The following is a 19996-nucleotide window of genomic DNA, read 5'->3' on the forward strand; positions in this document are numbered from 1 at the left end:
AGCAGCAGCCACCACAGTAGCTGCCCAGACCTTGGTGATGCCTCAGCAAAGTCTATGGTCGAGCTCCGTGTGAAGAGCAGGCTGCAGACAATGGGATCTGCAACCTCCGGGGAGAGAACTAGAGTCTCTTTGCATTCTCCTCGGTGGAGAGTTTCACAGACAGAGCTGCCCCGTCGCCATCTTGCTCTGCCCCGAGAAAACTCTTAAATGAAAGGCTTTTTAGGCCTTTGTCACTACTGTAAATTGCAAGACTTTATTTTGGCCCTCAAAAGCCAAGATTTTTATTTATTTACTTATATTTTTCTTTTTAGTTAGAGTTTCACTCTGTTGCCCAGGCTGGAATGCAGTGACACTCTCACAGTCACTGCAATCTCCACCTGCTGGACTCAGGTGACACTTCTGCCTCAACCTTCCAAGTAGTTGGAACTACAGGTGCATGCTACCATGCCTGGCTAATTTTGTTTTGTTTTTTATTGCAGAGACAAGGTCTCACCAAGTTACCCAGTCTGGTCTCGAATCTTTGGGCTCAGGTAATTCTTTCATCTCGGCCTCCCAAAGTGCTGTGATTATAGGCTTAAGCCACTGCACCTGATCTTTTAGTTTTATTTTAAAGATGTGGGGTTCAATTCAGGATTAGGTAAAGAGGACATCATACAGGTAAAGTTTGGGCTTCCCTTTGGTCCCCATTTTGCCTGGTTTGAGATCAGGTACCCTTATTGATGGTGTATATTGCCCTCCCCACCCTGGCAGTATCCTGCTACTGTCAATCTCTCTCTTATAATATTATGGTAAATGTTCAGGGTCAGCTTATGAGTAAGAACATGTGATACTCTGTTCTTTGTATCTGTGATAGATCACTGAGTGTTATAGACTCTAAATCCATCCAAGTTGCTGTGAAGTTCGTATGTTTGAGCTTCTTTATGACTGCATAATATTCCATTGTGTATATGTATTATATTTTTGTTATCCAGTCCAGTTTTGATGGACAGCATGGTTGGTTCCATGCTTTTGCTATTGTGAGTAGAGCTGCAATAAACATGCTTGTGGAGGTATCTTTTTTTGTAGAATGATTTGATTTCCTCTGGGTATATTTCCAGTATGGGGATTGCTGCGTCATATGGAAGGTCAATGTCTAGTTCTTTTAGAAATCACCATACTGTTTTCTATAGAGGTTGAACTAGTTTGTATTCCCACCAGCCATATGGAATTGTTCCTTTTTCTCCACATCCTCACCAGCATCTGTTATTTTTTGTTTTATTAGTGATGGCCATTCTTACTGGGGCTAGGTGGTATCTCAATATGGTTTTGATCTGCATTTATCTAATGACAAGTGAGGCTGAGCACTTTTTCATGTGTCTGTTGGCTGCCCATATATCTCTTTTGAGAAGTATCTTTTCATGTCTTTTGTCCATTTTTTAATGGGGCTGTTTTTTCCCTTGTGGCACTTTTGAGTTCCTTGTAGATCCCGGATATCAGACCTTTGTCAGATATACAATTGGCAAATATTTTTTCCCATTCTGTGAGCTGTCTCCCTGCCACCAAATGCAGCTGTACAATTGAAGTATATCAACTCACCTGCCACTCATTGATAAGAGTTTTGATATGAATATGCAAGTAATTGATTTATTATGGTCTCTGTGCCATCATTTCTCACTGCTAATTTCACTGACTCATATTTGACAGAAACTGTTATGGAGATTTTACCAGCATCTGTTATATTAATATTTTTAATAAAAGCCACCCTGACTGGTGTGATATAGTATCTCACTGTGGTTTTGATTTGCATTTCTCTGATGATTAGTGATGTTGAAAGTATTTTCAAATGCTTGTTGGCTGCTTGTATATCTTTGAGAAGTGTTGTTCATGCCCATTGCCCACTTTTTTTTTTTTGAGTTGGAGTCTCACTCTGTCGCCCAGACTGGAGTGCAGTGGCCGCTCCTGGCTACTGCAGCCTCTACCTGCTGGGCTCCGGCGATCCTTCCGCCTCAACTTTCCAAGTAGCTGGAACTACAGGCATGCGCTACCACGCCCAGTTAATTTTTGATTTATTGTAGAGATGAGGTCTCATCAAGTTGCCCTGGTGGGTCTCAAACCTGCGTCCTCAGGTAATCCACTCACCTCAGCCTCCCAAAGCGAGAGATTACAGACTGAGCCACCAAGCCGGGCTTGCCCACTTTTTAATGGTGTTGTTAGCTTTCTCCTGTTAATTCCTTTGAGTTCTTTGTTGATTCTGGATATTAGGCCTTTGTTTGATTCACAGTTTGCAATTATTTTCTCCCATTCTGTAGGTTGACTTTTAACTTGGTATTTGCAGCCACTCCTCAGCGCTAGCATCACTGCCTCAGCTCCACCTCAGATCATCAGGCATTAGATTCTCTGAAGGACGCACAACCCAGATCCCTTGCATGCACAGTTTATAATAGGGTTCGTGCTCCTATGAGAATCTAACGTGCTGCTGATCTAACAGGAGATGGAGCTCAGGTAGTAATGTGAGCAATGGGGAGTGATTCTAAACACAGATGAAGCTTCATTTGCTAGCTGCTACTAAACTCCTTCTGTGTGGCCAGGTTCTTAACAGGCCACAGACTGGACTGTACCAGCCCATGGCCCAGGGGGTGGGTATCCTGATTTTTTTTTTTTTTTGAGTTGGAGTCTCACTCTGTTGCCCAGACTGGAGTGCAGTGGCCACTCCCGACCACCGCAGTCTCGACCTGCTGGGCTCCGGCGATCCTTCCACCTCAGCCTTCCAAGTAGCCGGAATTACAGGCATGTACTACCATGCCCGGCTGATTTTTTGATTTATTGTAGAGATGAGGTCTTATTGCCCAGGTGGGTCTCGAACCCACGGGCTCAGACAATCCACTCACCTCAGCCTCCCAGAGGTGCGGGATTACAGGCTGAGCCACTGAGCCCGGCTGGTATCCTGATTTAAAGGGATGACAAATAATTAACCTTTGACTGGGATTATAATTTGAAATTTATGAGGTGAATAAATTGAAAATGGGCATTTTATGTGCATTAAATTGCATAATGATAAAAAGGCATATGAAATCAAGGAGCTTGTAAATTTGTGTGTGTTTGTATGCATGTGACAGAAAGAGAAAGACAGAGAGGAGGGAACATGAGAGAGCAAGAAAATGATGAGTTTAGGGTAGTAATCAAAACTAAGCTCTTTGAAGAGACATATACCATGTTACTGAAGTGATTTTAACTGAATTATATTTGACAGGAAATGTTATGGAGATTCTTACCAGCATCTGTTATATTAATTTTTGGCTTTTTAATAAAAGCCATCCTGACTGGTGTGAGATGGTACCTCACTGTGGTTTTGATTTGCATTTCTCTGATGATAGTGATGTTGAACATATTTTCATATGCTTGTTGGCTGCTTGTATGTCTTTGAGAACTGTCGTTCATGTCCTTAGCCCACTTTTTAATAGTGTTGTTAGTTTTCTCCTGTTAATTCCTTTGAGTTCTTTGTAGATTCTGGGTATTAGGCCTTTTTTGGATTCATAGTTTGTAATTATTTTCTCCCAATCTGTAGGTTGACTTTTAACTTGGTTGATAGTTTCTTTTGCTGTGCAGAAGTTCTTGAGTTTGATGAGGTCCCTTTTGTCAATTTTTTCTTTTGCTCTTTTTGTTTTTGAGATGTCAGTCATGAATTTGTTTCCTAAGCCAATGTCCAGAAGAGTGTTTCCTATACTTTGTTCTATAATTTTTATAGTTTGAGAGCTTATGTTTAAGTCATTAATCCATCTTGAGTTTTTTCGTGTATGGTAAGAGGAAGGGGATCCAGCTTTATTCTTCTGCATATGTTTAGTCAATTTTCCCAATGCCGTTTGCTAAATAGGGTATCCTTTCCTCAGAGTTTGCTTTTGTCAGCTTCGTCTAAGATAAAGTAGTTGTATGCCAATGGTTTTATTTGTGTATTTTCAATTCTGTTCCGTTGGTCTATTGTTTGTATCAGTACCATACTGTTTTAGTTATTGTTACCTTGTAGTACAGTTTGAAGTCTGATAATGTGATACCTTCAGCATCACATTAATTTTTTAAAAATTTTTACTTTACATTAGGTACATTTTAAACATTTTTTCAGGCTCTTTGATAGGTTTTGGACATACAAAGGTGATTGAGAGTTTAGTGAAAGAAACACACAAATGAGCATACAGTTATATTAAGGTTGAAAAGTGATGTCATTCATTCCGATAAAGAATACAAGGGAGGTGGAAGTAGAGAGACAGAGTGAGGGGGAATAATATTTTCTGTTCTAGACCCAAACATGATTAAGAGAACGCTAGGACCACCTGTGGAAAAATGGGGGATATACTGAGAGGCAGTGAGAACTGGAGGAGCAGGAGTCATCCTTGGAATCAGAAAGACCTGGGCTTGAACTTTTGCCTGGCCCCATCATTTATCAGATTTGTGACTTTAGGGAAATAACAATTACATCCAGGGAAGTAAACATTTCAGAAAAATGGGGTTCAGGGTACCCATTCTTTAGAGTTATTGAGGATGAGTATGGCAACATGTTACATATTTTAGCACAATAACTGGCAAAAAGGGTGCACCATAAATGGTGGTTCTGATACGTGGTAGTATTGCACAGTTCGGGTCAAATAAGGGATGTAGTAGACTGGGAAAATATAGGTTATTGGGGATAGTTCAGTGAGTGAGCGACTACTCTAGACAAGTCTACCTAACAAGAGATGCTCTGATGATTTCTGAATGTCTTTCTGTTATCTGAATGAAAAGATTACAGTGTTATCTAAATGGTTTCTTTGCCTTTCGGTGGTGACTAATTTCTTTTAAAATTATGCTTTGATTTTTCTTTTTAAAATGCACATATCAATATTAATTGCATATTTCATAAAAATACTTTCCTAACTTGCATGTCTTTAAAAAGGTGACTGCAACCATCTTCATATCATGTGAATTATAAATATAGCTATTTTAAGATTTATCAAGAAAATCAATCATTAGTCATGATTCCCTCAATGTCAGAGGCTGACATCTGTGCATGTGGCGTGAATAAAAATGAGGTACAATTAAAGCAAAATCTCATTTGATTTATGACAAAGGATAGACTTTGGAGTCAGAAAATATTTAGTTTTAGGCTTGGCATGGTCTCTTAGTTCATTGAGTGAGTTTGGGCAAGTTTTTAATCTGAGCCCCATTTTTTCTCTTAGAAGAAAGTAGTTAATAATAACTTCTTTATACATTTATTCTGAGACTTAAATGAGATATGAAAAGCAAAATGACCATCCACAGTACCTGGCACCTAGTAGCTTCCAAGTTTTTTCCTGGAAATGAAACCTCAGAATCTTATTTTTCTCTCTTTTGCTTCTCAAAGAATAAGCTTTTATGACACTTTTCACCAAACCCATAAGCTATTAATAGCATTCATCTGTGACAACTCTAAATAGAAACTGCCAAACTGAGACATAAAAACCGTGCTAGCACATAAATTCCAATTTTATATTTAGTTGTTTGGGGTGTAACTTGCGTACGAATCACCAAGAGACTGGGGTGCTATCAAACAGTGTTACAGCATATAACAGACTATATTTACTTTAGCTGTCTTTTTTTATTCTTCTCACCAGCAGAATCCTGTGAGAGAGAATTCAGTTCAAAGTGCTATAAGAGAAACACATCTAAGTGTCTATTATTATAGCAAAATGCATTATTAATGAGAAGCAGCATGATGAGCTGTAATCCTGTCAAGCAGTCAAGTTATCAAGCAGATTTCCCCCTCTTTCTGTACATCATTCCTCTTAAAGTATAAATTTCAAGCAAAGTATGTTCGTAGATCTGGCATATTCCTTTCTTGTATTGGAGAGTTTCCTTATTAAGAATTGAAGTTCTCTGATGAAGGGTGTTTGTCATTATAAACATTGCTTATTTACCATCATAGCACTCTGCATTGTGCTTATTGGTCCATTAATCTTTCCTTCCTACTGCTGCTAAGTACATTGAAGGTTTGAATCATATTGTATTTGCCTATTGCATGTTGCCTGCAACTAGCCCAATACCTCACAACCGCAAAGCATGTAATGAAACACTGAAGAAGTAATGAATACATTTGAGCTTAATGAATGGAGACATACTAGAACTGTGACTACTGTTTGACATCTGAGGCTGCTATTCTTTTAAATTTACTTTACTACCCCTTCTGTTTCCCCTTAGATATTTCATATTTTTTCTTGTATCTTAGCTATTGCTTTAATCCATTTTTATTCTCACAAGCCAAGACTTTCTAAAAACAGGTGCTGTCTTTTAATGACTGTCTTGTTAGGATCACGACTATCTGTCAGGTACTGTGTTCTGGACATGCACATCCATCAACTCACTGAATTCATGCAGCACTCCTGCAGGGCGGGCTCTATTATCATCCTGCTATCAGATTTCTGTTTGTGCACTTGAATCTCACCATTCGGCGACTGGCCCATGTAGTTTAAAGGTCCTGCTCATTGGCTCTCATTACTCTCCTTCTCTATATATCTGAGATAAAAAGTGCATTACCAGTAGGCTTGTTTTCAGGCTCATGTAAAATAATGTAAGTCTACATTCTTCCATGAATTATGAAGATGTCATTGATTTTTGAAGGCATTCTGCCCATAAACTGTTAAAATTTGAAAATGCCACTAGTAAAGTTATTTTTATAATTATACTAGTTTATACTTAGATAAATTATCTAAGCTGTAAGTACTGGTTCTTCATTTTAAGCAAGATTGTAGGACAAGGCAACAATGATAGATGCCTGATGCTAGGAGGTGCTTTGGAAATTGACAAATGCTGCTGCATATGTGACTGGCAGATGAGAAAGATGCTGCTTGTTAAAATGAAATAAAACTGCACTCATAAGTTTCTCCTTTATTTTCTCAAAATTCTCTACATTCTTTGTTCCAGATCCTTTCAGTAATTTCTTTCACTTTTGGCATTTCTAATGATATTTCTTGCTATTTGCCCATACTTGTTCCTCCTCAAACTGAAGGTGTATCTGGTTGGTACTGACTGTTTGTGACCTTGACCTTGCCCTGGATCTCCTCTGCTCACTTTTCATTCAAGTCACCGTGATGTGCTGGGATGCTGCATAGTGAAGACCATGGCCTCCAACCTCTTAACAGATGGTAGTTTGGTTCATCTACCTTCACCCCTCTCTTCTCTTTAGTAAATATATGCTGAGTACCCAGTAAGGGGTTTTCCATTCCTGGCTTGAGCAACATATTTGCTAACTAAAGAGAAAGTGTTTCATTTTAATATTGAAACTTGGGTGTCATTTCATCAGTTTCCTGGCAATTATTTCTTCTAAGTGGAGACCTAGGTATCAACGATGTTTTAAACTAATTTGTATAAGTTTTTTAGCAGCAGTAACTAGAGATAAGTATAATAGTAATCATCCATATTAAATCAATCTGTATAGGTAATGGCGTTTTAAATTTGCATACATATTTGTATATATTAGATAACTGTACATTTATTTTCCACTTAGCTTGTTTGTGGAAGTCAGTAGTTATATTGGTTAAGATATTAGAATAAGAAAAATCTTGGTTTTGGCCAAGAGGGACTGAATAAACTGTTTATTCAAGTTCTTGACCTATTTTTAAATCAGGTTATTAGATTTTTTTGCTATTAAGTTGTGATAGTTTCTCCGTATTATGAAAATTAACCCCTTATCTGATATATAGTTTGCAAATATTTTCATCCATTCTGCAGGTTTCCTTTTCACTCTGTTGATTATTTTCATTGCTTTGCAGAATTTTTTAGCTTGATGTAGTCCTACTTGTCTATTTTTGTCTGCGCTTTTGGTATCATAGTCTTGAGATCAATGTGACAAAGCTTTAGGACATTAATCCTATGTTTTATTTTTAGAGTTTTACAGTTTTAAGTCTTATGTTTAAGTCTTTTGCGTTGAATTTCATGTATGGTGTAAGATTAGGGTTCAATGTCATTCTTTTGCACATGGATATTTTGTTTTCTCAACATCATTTGTCGAAGGGATCATCCTTTCCTCATTGTGTATTCTTGGTACCTTTGTCAAAGATCAGTTGACCACATAGTCATAGGTTAATTTCTGAGCTCTCTATTCTGTTTCATTGGTCTATATGTCTGTCTTTATACCAATACCATACTCCAAATAAATACATTATAAGTGACCTCAAAGTATATGAAAAGATGTTCAGTGCTATTAATTGTCAGGAAGATGCAAATCAAAGCTACAATGAGATATCACCTCACATCTGTTAGGATGGCTATACACACCACACACACACACACATGCACACACACACACAAACCCAAACACACACAAGATAGTAAGTGTTGGCAAGGATGTAAAGAAATTGGAACCCTTGTACATTTGTATGGTGTTTGAGAATGCAAAATGATGCAGCTACTGTGAAAACCAGTATGGAGATTACTTTAAAAATTAAAAAACAGCACTATAAAATGATCCAGCAATCCCATTTTTGAATATTCATCCAAAATATTTGAAATCAGACTCTCAGAGATGTTAGCGTACCCATATTCATTGCAGCATTATTTATAATAGCCAACATGCTTATTGTTTATACATACAACAGAATATTATTCAACCTTAAAAATAAGAAAGTCGTAGCCGGGCTCGGTGGCTCAGCCTGTAATCCTGCGCCTTTGGGAGGCTGAGGTGAGTGGATTGCCTGAGCCTGCGGGTTCGAGACCCGCCTGGGCAACTTGGTGAGACCTCATCTCTACAATAAATAAAAAAATCAGCCAGGTGTGGTAGCGCATGCCTGTAATTCCGGCTACTCGGAAGGCTGAGGCGGAAGGATCGCCGGAGTCCAGCGGGTCGAGGCTGCAGTGGCTGGGAGCAGCCCCTGCACTCCGGGCGACCGGGTGAGACTCCAACTTAAAAAAAAAAAAAAAAAGAAATTCTTATAATATGCAATAACATGGATGAATCTCGTAGACATTATGCTAAATGAAATAAGCTAGTCACAGAAGGGAAAATATTGCATGATTTTACTTATATGAGGTAGCTAAGATAGTCAAACCTTTAGAAGCAGAAACTAGCATTGTGGTTTCCAGGGGAAATGGGGAGTTGCTAGCCAACAGGTATAAAGCTTTAGTTGTGCAAGAAGCGGTTCTAGAGAGCCGCTGTGTGACATTGTGCCTATATTAACAATATTGTTTACTTAAAAATCTAAGATGATCGTGCTCATGTTAAGTGTTCTTCACTCACTCACTCAGTCACACGGGTTATTTAACGTCTCAAAGTCTCAGATTCCTCATTCTTGATGAGGGCTGTCAGTAACTACACAGAGAAGATCCCTTGACTTCTTTCTCCAGTACATCCTCAATTGCACCTGTCACTCTACCATTTTATTTTGCTTTTGTTTCTTTATGGTGCTTATCATAATCGAATGTGATTTTCATGGTCTGATTACCTTTTATTACATAAAGGCAATGCCAGCTTTATGAAGGCAAACATGATTTCTGCTTAGTTTGTAGGCAAATCCTCCTCTGATAATCATTTTGACCTATAGTATATGCTCAATATTATTTGCTGAATGAATAACATATCAAAACACTTATCACACAATACCTTCTACATAGTAAAACATCATAAAAGGTCATTCTCATAACTATAAATATCATGATGAGCTTACATTGAGAAATTAAGGGTCCTCCATACGTTATATTCTTTCCTGAGATTGGATTGGGTCTGTTGGTTTCTCCTCTCTGTTCCGCACAGTTTCCCTATAAGCTCTCATCTGGTCGGTGACGGGATCATGCTAACAGTTCCCAGATGGACTCTTCTGACCTCTGTCTCTGGAGTCCCATTTGCAGCGTGTGGCCACCGCACATTCCACATGCCCACTGGATCCGGCTCACCCTGCTGTGCTCCTTTCCTGACATCTGGACTTTTGCCGCCGCTTAATTTAGAAACCCGGGATCCGCCTTGGTTGTTCTCTCACGGCCCAGATCTGATCAGTTCACAACTTCTCCCTTAGAAATTTTCTCTGTTCTTCATTTACCTAGCTCATTCTATCGTTGCCTTTCATTTGGGCTTTTATGGTAACTGATAATGTTACATTTTATTGAACACAGTATCAGGACTTGACATGCATATTATATGTACAGCATCCTATGAGGTTCATGTTATTAATGCTGTTTTTTATTATTTACAAATGAAGAAAAAAATATGATTCAGTGAGATTAAGCAGTTTTCTTAAATCTCACAGTTGCTAAGTGTTGGAGCCAGCATTTGAACTCAGATCCTTTTGTAGAGCCTTTACCTTCTTCCAAATCTTTCTCGTTGCCACAAGAGTCTCCCTCTCTAGTCTTCGCTCCAATGTATACTGCCTTCCCCTTTCCTTTGAGTGATTTCTTAATAGTTATTAAGAGACTCATCTTAATTCAGTAATTCAAAACTCATCTTAAACATCGCATTTTCTATTCTTTCTAGATTCTTCTGGGTAGAGGTAAATGCATCTGCTGGAATTCCACAGCAGTCTTTACATATGTCTACCTTGACCATTATTATTTTGTATTTTAATTACCAACTCACACATCCCTGAGAGCAGAAACCTCACCTAATTAATGTTTGTACAATATATACATTAGTAGAAACCGCATAGATTTTTATTAAATAAATGCTTCTATAAATATTATTTATTGAGAAACTTAATAGGAATATTAGTTCTCTTTTTCTACTAAAATGCATAATTATCAGTTTAGAATACTAGATTCTTAAACTGAGTCTCCCCTCCTTTGGTTAACTATAAACAATATAAAGATATTTTTATAACAATTCTTTTCCATGTGTTTTCCTAGTCCTATTCAATACCTAATAACCTTTAGTTGTCCTAATACCTTTGTTCTCTCAGCCTAGATATTTTCTTAGGCTACCCTGTATTCCCACATTCTATTTTTCCAGGTTTTGTTTTCTGCTAGGCAATGTCTAAGGGGTTAGCATTAGTGTTTCACTTCTTATAACATGAATTTGATGCCATTAAAAAATGTATGACCAGTGGTGGGAATTCCAGGCTCTAGAAATGAAGAAGATATTTTTAGGCAGTGGAGGTCGTATCATTTTCTATAAATTACAGCCTTTTATGTCTGTGAAGAAAGCTACATATATCTCTTTCTGTAGTCATTCTTCCAAAATTAGTAAAAAGTACTTTGTAGTTGGTGAAGCTATGGTATGACTGATGAATTATAAATAGAGATGTTTTCATCTCTGCCAAGATGCTTGAATTTTGAATTGTACAAATCTCTATCATTATCTTCTTTTGGAGATGATAAGATTTTATTTTTATGCAGGGACAATGAAGTTTTATTTCATACACTTCCAAAGTCTGAAAAAAAAAATATATATATATATAAATAAAAAAGATCATAAATATATTCAGGATCTTATCTCAGAAGTCTAGAAATATGTTTTTAACTTATAAATTTTATACTAAGTATAAAACAAATATAATGTCAAAAAGTGTTAATTTGAATATACTCTTGTAACCTTTTGGTAATTATTTTTAAATTCTTTTGAATAAATAATATTTATTAAATGAAAACTGAGAAAAGCAGTAATTGAAATATTAAGTGAAAAAGACCTGAAACTATTTTAACTATCAGTACGAGTCACATACTTCCACATAGAACTCTTGGACAGACAGCACTTAAGAATAAGTACATATAGAATTTAGGTTTAAATTTTCTGTTCTGAAGTCAAATCTTTATGATAACTCCCATAACTAGTGTCAAATGAAAAATAAATAGTTCATTATCTACGTGTTCATGAAAAACTTTATTTTTTGGAGGAATTACTCTTCAAAATGAGTTCAAGCTAGTTGTAGGAAAGAAAATGATAAGTACATTAGTAATGAGATGTAATAAAACACAGCATGTGGCTTACTCGATCATCTAGTCTCACTTTATTTTATACAAAGAGTTGAAACCTACTGTGTGCTCAAGATGGATTAACGTTAGGTGAATGGAAAGGCTCCAATCCAGTTGCTTTGTACCTCAGCCCAAAGCTTTTTGTTTTATGATACCATATGGCATTTTGTTTACCCAACATGATGTTAAAGTGCTGAGAGAGCTGAGAAGAGAAACCATTTAAGAGGTAAATCCAGAGTATATTAAACCCGAAAACTCTAGACTTAACTCTGTTTTGGGGTACAGTTATCCGTCTTCAAGGGGAGAAATAAGTAGTAAAGAATGCTAATTATCCTGCTTCCATTTGCGAATTGTGTCATTATTAGGCTGATTTGGTACAGTTTGAATGAGAAGGGCCCAGGTTCTCTGAAAGTGCTCAAAACACTTGTGTTATGGCTGTGTATGTAGAACATTTCCTACTTGCTCATACATATACTGGTTCACTGACAGAATGAGATGAGGAGGTTTTGAAACTTGTGGAAACTTTTGATTTTCTGGCTTAGAATGGCTAGGAATCATTGTCAAGTTCAGATATCTAAGACTTTAACCCGTATTTTTAATACTGGTATTTTAAAAGAGAAAATAAATAAAATCCAGTGGCTCACATAAAATTGGACTGTTGTGGTAAAACCTTCCACAACCAACCACAGTCCACCTTAATCCATCATAGACTTCTTTACGAAAATACTCTCTTGTGCAGCTAATTATCTTTCTCAGAAATGAGCCTCTCAAACGTTTATTGTGTGTTATACTAATCCTTATGCTTCTTAAGAATTCCAGTTAATATTCACTTTATATCATATAGCATAGCTTTATAAGTATATATATATATATATATATATATATATATATATATATATTTTTTTTTTTTTTGAGTATTACTCTGTCACCCAGCCTGGAGTGCAGTGGCATGCTCACAGCCACCCCAGCGTTGACCTGCTGGACTCTGGCAATCCTTCACCTCAGCCTTCCAAGTAGCCAGAACTACAGGTGTGCGCTACCATGCCTGGCTAATTTTTTGATATATTGTAGAGATGAGGTATCACCAAGTTGCCCAGGCTGGTCTCGAACCCCTAGGCTAAGGCAATCCTCTCGCCTCGGCTTCCCAAAGTGCTGGGATTACAGGCTTGAGACACCATGCCCTGCCAGTATTTTAAAATTAGTAATGCCATTTCAGTCGACTTAGAGACCCAAGAAACATTTTTCACAGTAAAATGATCTTGAACAAATTTTTTATACTTAATTATTTGGAAAAATAATATTAAATATTTTAGGTATTTTAGTTTTTATCAAAAGCATAGAATATTTACCAACTTGTATAGCACATTGATCCTGTGCTATGTACCAAACAAAGCAAGTGAAACAGATATGAGTTATTTCCTCTGGAATAGTCTGACAAATGCTAAGAAGCTGCTATGACTGGAGAGTCAAAAGCAGTTTTTCTGTAATCAGTAAGAATGTTAATGGAAGGTAATTAAACATTTAGAAGCTCAGCTTTTAGAAATTGTTTGAAAAGGAAATTTGGCAAATTTATTCACACACTCATTCAACTGACCTTTCTGATTTTGAAAAAGAGAATCAAGGACTTTCTTGGTTGTAAGAAGAATTGCAAGTTGCTGAGTTGTTGCAACTCAAATGAATGGACAGGAAAAAACAAACATATTTTAAACTTATTTAAAAGTGGGCAAAGGACATGAAAAGACATTTCTGAAAGGAAGACATTCAAGCAGCCCACAAACATGAAAAATGCGCAGGCTCACTAATTATCAGAGAAATGCAAATCAAAACTACAGTGAGATACCACTTAGCACCAGTAAGGACGGCTATCATTTTTTAAAAAGGTAAAATACCACAGGTATTGGCACAGCTGTGGAGAAAAGTGAACATTTCTACATTGTTGGTGGGAGGGCAAGCTAGTTCAACTTTCGTGGAAAGCAGTGTGGCTTTTTCTCAAAGAGCTAAGAATTGAGCTTTCATGTGATTACATAATTCTACCTCTGGGAATATACCCAGAGGAATGTAAATTGCTCTACCAAAAAGACACCTGCACACAAATGTTTATTGCAGCACTACTCATGGTAGCAAAAATATGGAAGAAACCCAGATGCTCATCAAAAGTGGACTTGATAAATAAAATATGCCACATATACATGATGGAGTATTATGCAGCCATAAAGAACAAAATCATGTCTCTTACAGCAACATGGATATAGCTGGAGACCATCATACTAAGTGAACTATCACAGAAACATCCGCTTTGTTTTGTTTATAATATCTAATGAGCATGTTCTTACTCATTAGAGGGCTCTGATCACTGGTCACATGAGCACTAGGGCGAGAATGGCAGAGACTAGGCACTGCTAGGGGAGGGAGGGAGGGAGGAGGGAAGAAGGATGAGGAGTACATCGCAATACACCACACACCAGGTCCACTCTCAGGGGAGAAAGGGCGGACTACAAGCCCAGACCTTCATCTGCATGCAACTTACTTGTGCAGTAAATCCTCACATGTACTCTACCACTCTAAAAATTTTTTAAAAATCAAGAAAATTTTGACATATGAATGTGTTAATAATGAAAACAAGCCTGGTGCAGTGGCTCACACCTGTAATCCCAGCACTTTGGGAGGCCGAGGTGAGAGGGTTTCCTGAGTTCAAGGGTTTGAGATCAGCCTGGGCAACATGACTAGACCTCGTTTCTACAATAAATAAAAAAATGTAACCCTGCATGGTGGCTGCACCCGTATTTCTAGCCACTTTAAAGGCTGAGGCAGAGGAATCTCCTGAGCCCAGCAGGTCGAGGCTGTGGTGGCTGTGAACATACTACTGCACTCCAGTCTAGGTGACGGAGTGAGATTCCTACTCAAAAAAAAAAAAAAAGAAAGAAAGAAAAGAAAGAAAACAACCAGAATCATGACTGTTTCATTGATGATATGACTGAGCATTACTTTAAAGCCTGCTTTCCCTTTAACCAGGCAACTACATTCATACACTTATATAAATTTTCCTGTACCTTGTTGCCTTGAATTATTACACTTTCTCCCAGACCATCAATATTTAGTAGAACTGCATTTCTGTTTGTGGAGTCTTTCTATGCATTTGGTAGACAGTTTGCTGAATTGTTCAAATTCAGGCCATAATGCTCTACTTTTATGCATGTGTAAGTTCTTAAATCTTACATTTTCTGTGCAAACTATGAATTGCTTTTTAAAGACAGGTAGGGCTAAGTTACAGCATAATGGAGATCTGGCACTAGATTTATTTATTTTTTTTTGGTGATGATTCATTTATTTACTCCTTCACTCATTAATTTATCTATTTTTTAGTGTGATATGTTCCATATTTTCTGTCTAGCAGTGGGAATATAATGTAGAATAAGATACCTCTATAGCCTCAAGGAATTTCTATTCTTTTGTTACCCTCTGATCTCCTCAACAATCAACAATATTACCCATGCTCTAATGAGCCTAACAATATCACACTTTTTCCCATCCAGTGTAAATTATACAGTTTCTATCACTTTATACACATCATCACTAAAATTTATGTACAACGAGTGTTGTGAAAAATATAGTATTTTATTCTCCTGAAATTTGTCTTATAATGATAGGATAATCCAGTCTTTCTAAGAAAAGTTGTGAAGGTTTTTTAAAACAGTTTTATTGAGATATAATTGATATAAAATTTGTATATATTTAAGATGTACAACTTGATGTTTTGATAAAGTACACATTTTGAAATAACCCCTGCAATTCAGTTAATTTACATGCCTGTCGTTCGACATAATTACCTTTTCCATGTGTATGTGTGTTGAGAAGATTTAAGATCTATTCTCCTAGAAAATTTCAATAATACACACAGTATTGTTAACTAATGTCACCATGCTCTGTGCATTAAATCTTTAGAACTTGTTCATTCTGCATTACTAAAATTTTGTGCCCCTTGACCAATATCTCCCCATTTCTTCCTCCCTCTAGTCTCTGGAAACCACCATTCTACTATGTCTTCTTCTGTAAGTTTGAATATTCTAGATTTTACATATAAATTAGATCAGGCAGTATTTCTCTTTTTGTGTCTTGTTTATTTGACTTGGCATAACTTCTCCAACCAAGTTAGTACAAATGGCAAGATTTCTTCACTTTTAAAGGATGAATAATATTCCACTGTGAGTGTTTGTATCTCTGTGCACATAACATTTTCTTTATCTACTTATATCTGTTGAGGAACTTCTAGTTGTTTTCATATCTTGGCTATTGTGAATAACGCTGAAGTGAACATGGGGGCATAGATATCTCTTCAGGATCCTGTTTTCAATTCCTTTGGATAAGTACCCAGAAGTGGGATTTCTGGATTATATGGCAGTTCTATTTTTAATTTTTTGAAGAATCTCCATGCACAGGTTTCAACAGTGAATGGTATGGGAAGGCCTGGGTCAAGGGAGCGAGTCAGGGAGGGTGGAGCTTGTTAATGATTTACACTAGTGATCTTAGAAGAGCACTCTCGTGAGAAAGTTCTGTTTTGAGCATAGGTCATACAACTACATATACAAAATCACAGGACAGGCAATAGAATACCACACAAAATCTTCCAGATGTTGAAGAACTCAGTTATTTAAAAATCCTGAAGGTAATCAGAATTTTGAAACTGAAAAGGAACTAACATATTATATATTCTAATCACCTCATTTTAAAGATGAAGAAACAGAGGAGCAGAAAAATAAGTAATTTGTGTATGTTTCTGTAGTTTACCTAGAGCGAAATAAGCATATATAGCTAGTCTGCGAAACCCAGAACCAAAACCCAAGATTCTTAACAATAAATTCAGTATTCCTTACATTGTGTGGAATCGAAGTATCAGTTTTTTTTTTTTTTAATCAGTGACGCTTCTCTGTTTATTCATTTTTTGTTGCTTGACTTCCTTTGGTTTAGAATTGGAGGCAAGGTGGTTTATTGACTTAGTTTTTCTTAGCACTTGAATGAGTGCTAAGAATACCTGTTGCTCATCTTTTTAAAAGTGTGAAACGCTACTGACAAAACACCTGGGATTTTGTCAGCTATAGAGGCATCTGACATAAAATTTATTCTTCTAGGTACCAATAAAATGTAATGACTTATGGAATAAATAGTGCAGTGGCATAAAAATTAGTGAATCACTAGGAAAAGAGGAAAAGCTTTGTTTCGGTAAAAGGGACAAATCTTTTAAAATTATTTTTCACAACCAAGAGAAAACATGAATTAAAAATTACTTCAAGGAGGACATAATTTTTGCATGCTTTCTTCCTTCAGGAGTATAAGACTTAAAATTTTAAAATTATTTTAAGTATAAAAGGCAGCCATCTTATACTTGTAAATATTTTGATGAGTTTCTGAAGATGGATGTTGAATCTGGATTCTTTTAACGTTGTTTTAAAGTGACAGTAAGTTAGCATCAAATGAATGTGTTAAATTGCCTACACTTTTCAAGAACACTATGGAAAGTAAAAATATTAAATGTTCTCACTGTTATAATGTACCAGCTTTAGGCCATTAGAAATTTGTACTGGAAAATATATATTTTTTTGTCTTTGAAAAAGTCATGTATTTATACATCTTTAGTTTATATTTGGCTTTATTCATTAACAAGACCATGATTAATTCATATTGTAAGAGAAAAAAATTGTAAAATATGGACACCAAATTGTATACCCTTATGGCAATGCAAGTTCACGATATACTGTGAGTACCAAGACTGTCTACTAATTAAAGTTATTAAAAATACCCTATCTGTAGAATACATTCATGCTGGAGACATAATTCATACAGCTACAATTTTTAAATCTTGCATTTTGACAGCAAGATTTTATTAATAAGAAAGCATCCATTAGTTGACTACTACAGTAAAAACTTTATAACTTTTTGTGCCACGAAGAAGTACCTTCATTTCCCTTATATGTTAATGAAACTACATAGGTATGTTCTATAAATTGTGTTGTTCATGTTAAAAGAATTCTAGAGTCCATTTCTCTTAGAATCTGTTTCTCTTTGGAAACTAAAAAATCAATTTATAATTTGATTTCTCTTGCATTCCTATGTATTACTGATTTTGTTTTTCTAAATTAAAAGACCAAGCCCGTACTTCCAATACCATCTTCAATTTAAACTTTTGAGGAACTGTTGTTGGTCTGAATCGTTTTCAAAAGTTTCTGGTACATTTCTGACTTTAGAAATCTAGGATAGGAATCTCTTTCCATATGCATATAGACTATTTTTTGTGCCTCTTCAAAACATGTTTGAGTAGGTTCTTGAATGTTCTTGATGATAGCTTCTCTTGTTGAACTGTCAATGTTAATCTGAAAAGTGAAATTGCATGTATAGCATAAGTAAGAATAATTGGAGATAGACATACGTATAATGGAAAGGCTGAATTTATACCCCTTCTCCTTTTCAGTAGAATAGGATAATTTTATTGGCAGTTTCATTGGTATCTAAAAAGACTTATGGCCGAATGCTGTGGCTTATGCCTGTAGTCCCAGCAATTTGGGAGGTCAAAGTGAGAGGATTACTTTAGCCCAGGAGTTCGAGATCAGCCTGGACAACATAGCGAGGCCTCATCACTACAAAATATAAAATAAAATAAAATAATAAACTAGCCAGACATGTTAGCACACACCTATAGTCCTAATTACTCAGGAGGCTGAGATGGAAGGATTGCCTGAGCCTAGGAGGTCTAGGCTGCAGTGAGCTGTGATCGTGCTACTGCACTCTATCTAGTCTGGGCAACAGAGTGAGACCCTGACTCAGTGAAATAAAATAAAGAAGACTTATTGGGGACGGGAAAACACCTCTTATCAACAGGGTGCCTGAATGAAATGTATTTGTATACCTAACCCTTAACTGTACCCCGCAATATCATAATAAAAAATATTGATTAAAAAAAAGAAGAAGACTTATAATGGGCACACTTTTTGCTTTTTTAAAAGTAAGAGATACTCAAGGCACAAGACCAGGGAAGTCTCCAAAACCACTGCTTACTTAGGAGGATGCAAATGGGTTTGTTAGCAGCAGTCCACAAACCGGGAAGTTTATAAGACAAAGGTCACTTTTTAAGAAAAAGACAAGTTGATGCTATTTTAAAATGTATCTTCCTTAGTAGTCACAAATGCTATTTTAACTTAATATACTCCGAAATGGGGGGAAAAAAGAAGTGGAGAAACAGAGGGAAGAAGTGGTTATTTCAATCAACCAAGTGTTTCCAGACAAGAGTTTTGAGAAGTAAGTCAATGATGTGGGACTGTCCAGAGTGATAGACGTCTCATATGCTTTCCTCTATTCTTATCCCCTTAACAGGAATTATTATTTCTCATTGCCCAACACCCCTGGGGACTTCCACATGTCTATTTATGGTATTTGTATTTTCTGATGACAAGGCCAACTTTCTTCCAAGAACCCCTTTTTTCTTTTTAACTTTCCTAGGAATTAAGATAATTGAATGGGGAGAAGTTTTGGAGTCAGACAATCCTAGCTTTACCACTTAATGGCCTTGTGACACTGAACAAGTTCTCTGATTCTTGTGTTTCTTATCTGTAAAATAAGGTTAGCAATACTAAATGTATAGCATTTTAGGAGATACAGGATATAAAGTGCTTCCCTCTTGGATGTTTGACAGATATTGGTGTCCTCCCTCCCAGGGATGTACTGATTTCCATTTTCCCTCACTGTCAGGTAGTTACCTCTCTAGGGGACTGTGGCTGGATATAAATCTTATAAAGCTTCTTTGCCCTAAAAATTCTGTTCCACCGTGAGGCAATTTTCTTATAAGTTTCACATGCCATCCAGAATTGAATATTCTCGTCACTGTGCTCCATTTTTAAATAAGCTGCATAGACTACAGGACCATCTAAAAGTAGAGGAGAAATCAGTTTATTTTCATAGGTCAAAAATCATCAAAAATCTGAACAATGTTAAATGCAGTTTAAAACAAAAATTTGATTAAAGCCTCTCAAATTATTTAACAACAGAATATTTTTTATTTACATGTATATATGTGTTTATATGTATATTTATATGTATATCCAAATCGATATATATCTACATGCATATCAAT

At 36.4% G+C, this 19996-nt stretch overlaps 1 protein-coding gene across 1 annotated transcript in view; it reads right to left on the reverse strand.

Annotated features, from left to right (window-relative positions):
• The window catches only part of RGS13 (regulator of G protein signaling 13), a gene marked incomplete at its 5' end in the record, with an annotated part of 20146 nt that extends 357 nt beyond the window's left edge, over positions 1-19789 (reverse strand). Inside the window, 2 exons of the mRNA XM_008049349.1 lie at positions 18054-18242; positions 19623-19789. Coding sequence (XP_008047540.1) covers positions 18054-18242; positions 19623-19789 — 356 coding nt within the window. The remainder of the gene's footprint in view (positions 1-18053; positions 18243-19622) is intronic.
• Between the last annotated feature and the right edge of the window lie 207 nt (positions 19790-19996).

The sequence above is a fragment of the Carlito syrichta genome, unplaced genomic scaffold (genome assembly GCF_000164805.1).
Source record: "Carlito syrichta isolate Samal-C Ts95f unplaced genomic scaffold, Tarsius_syrichta-2.0.1 Scaffold132597, whole genome shotgun sequence".
Taxonomy (NCBI): domain Eukaryota; kingdom Metazoa; phylum Chordata; class Mammalia; order Primates; family Tarsiidae; genus Carlito; species Carlito syrichta.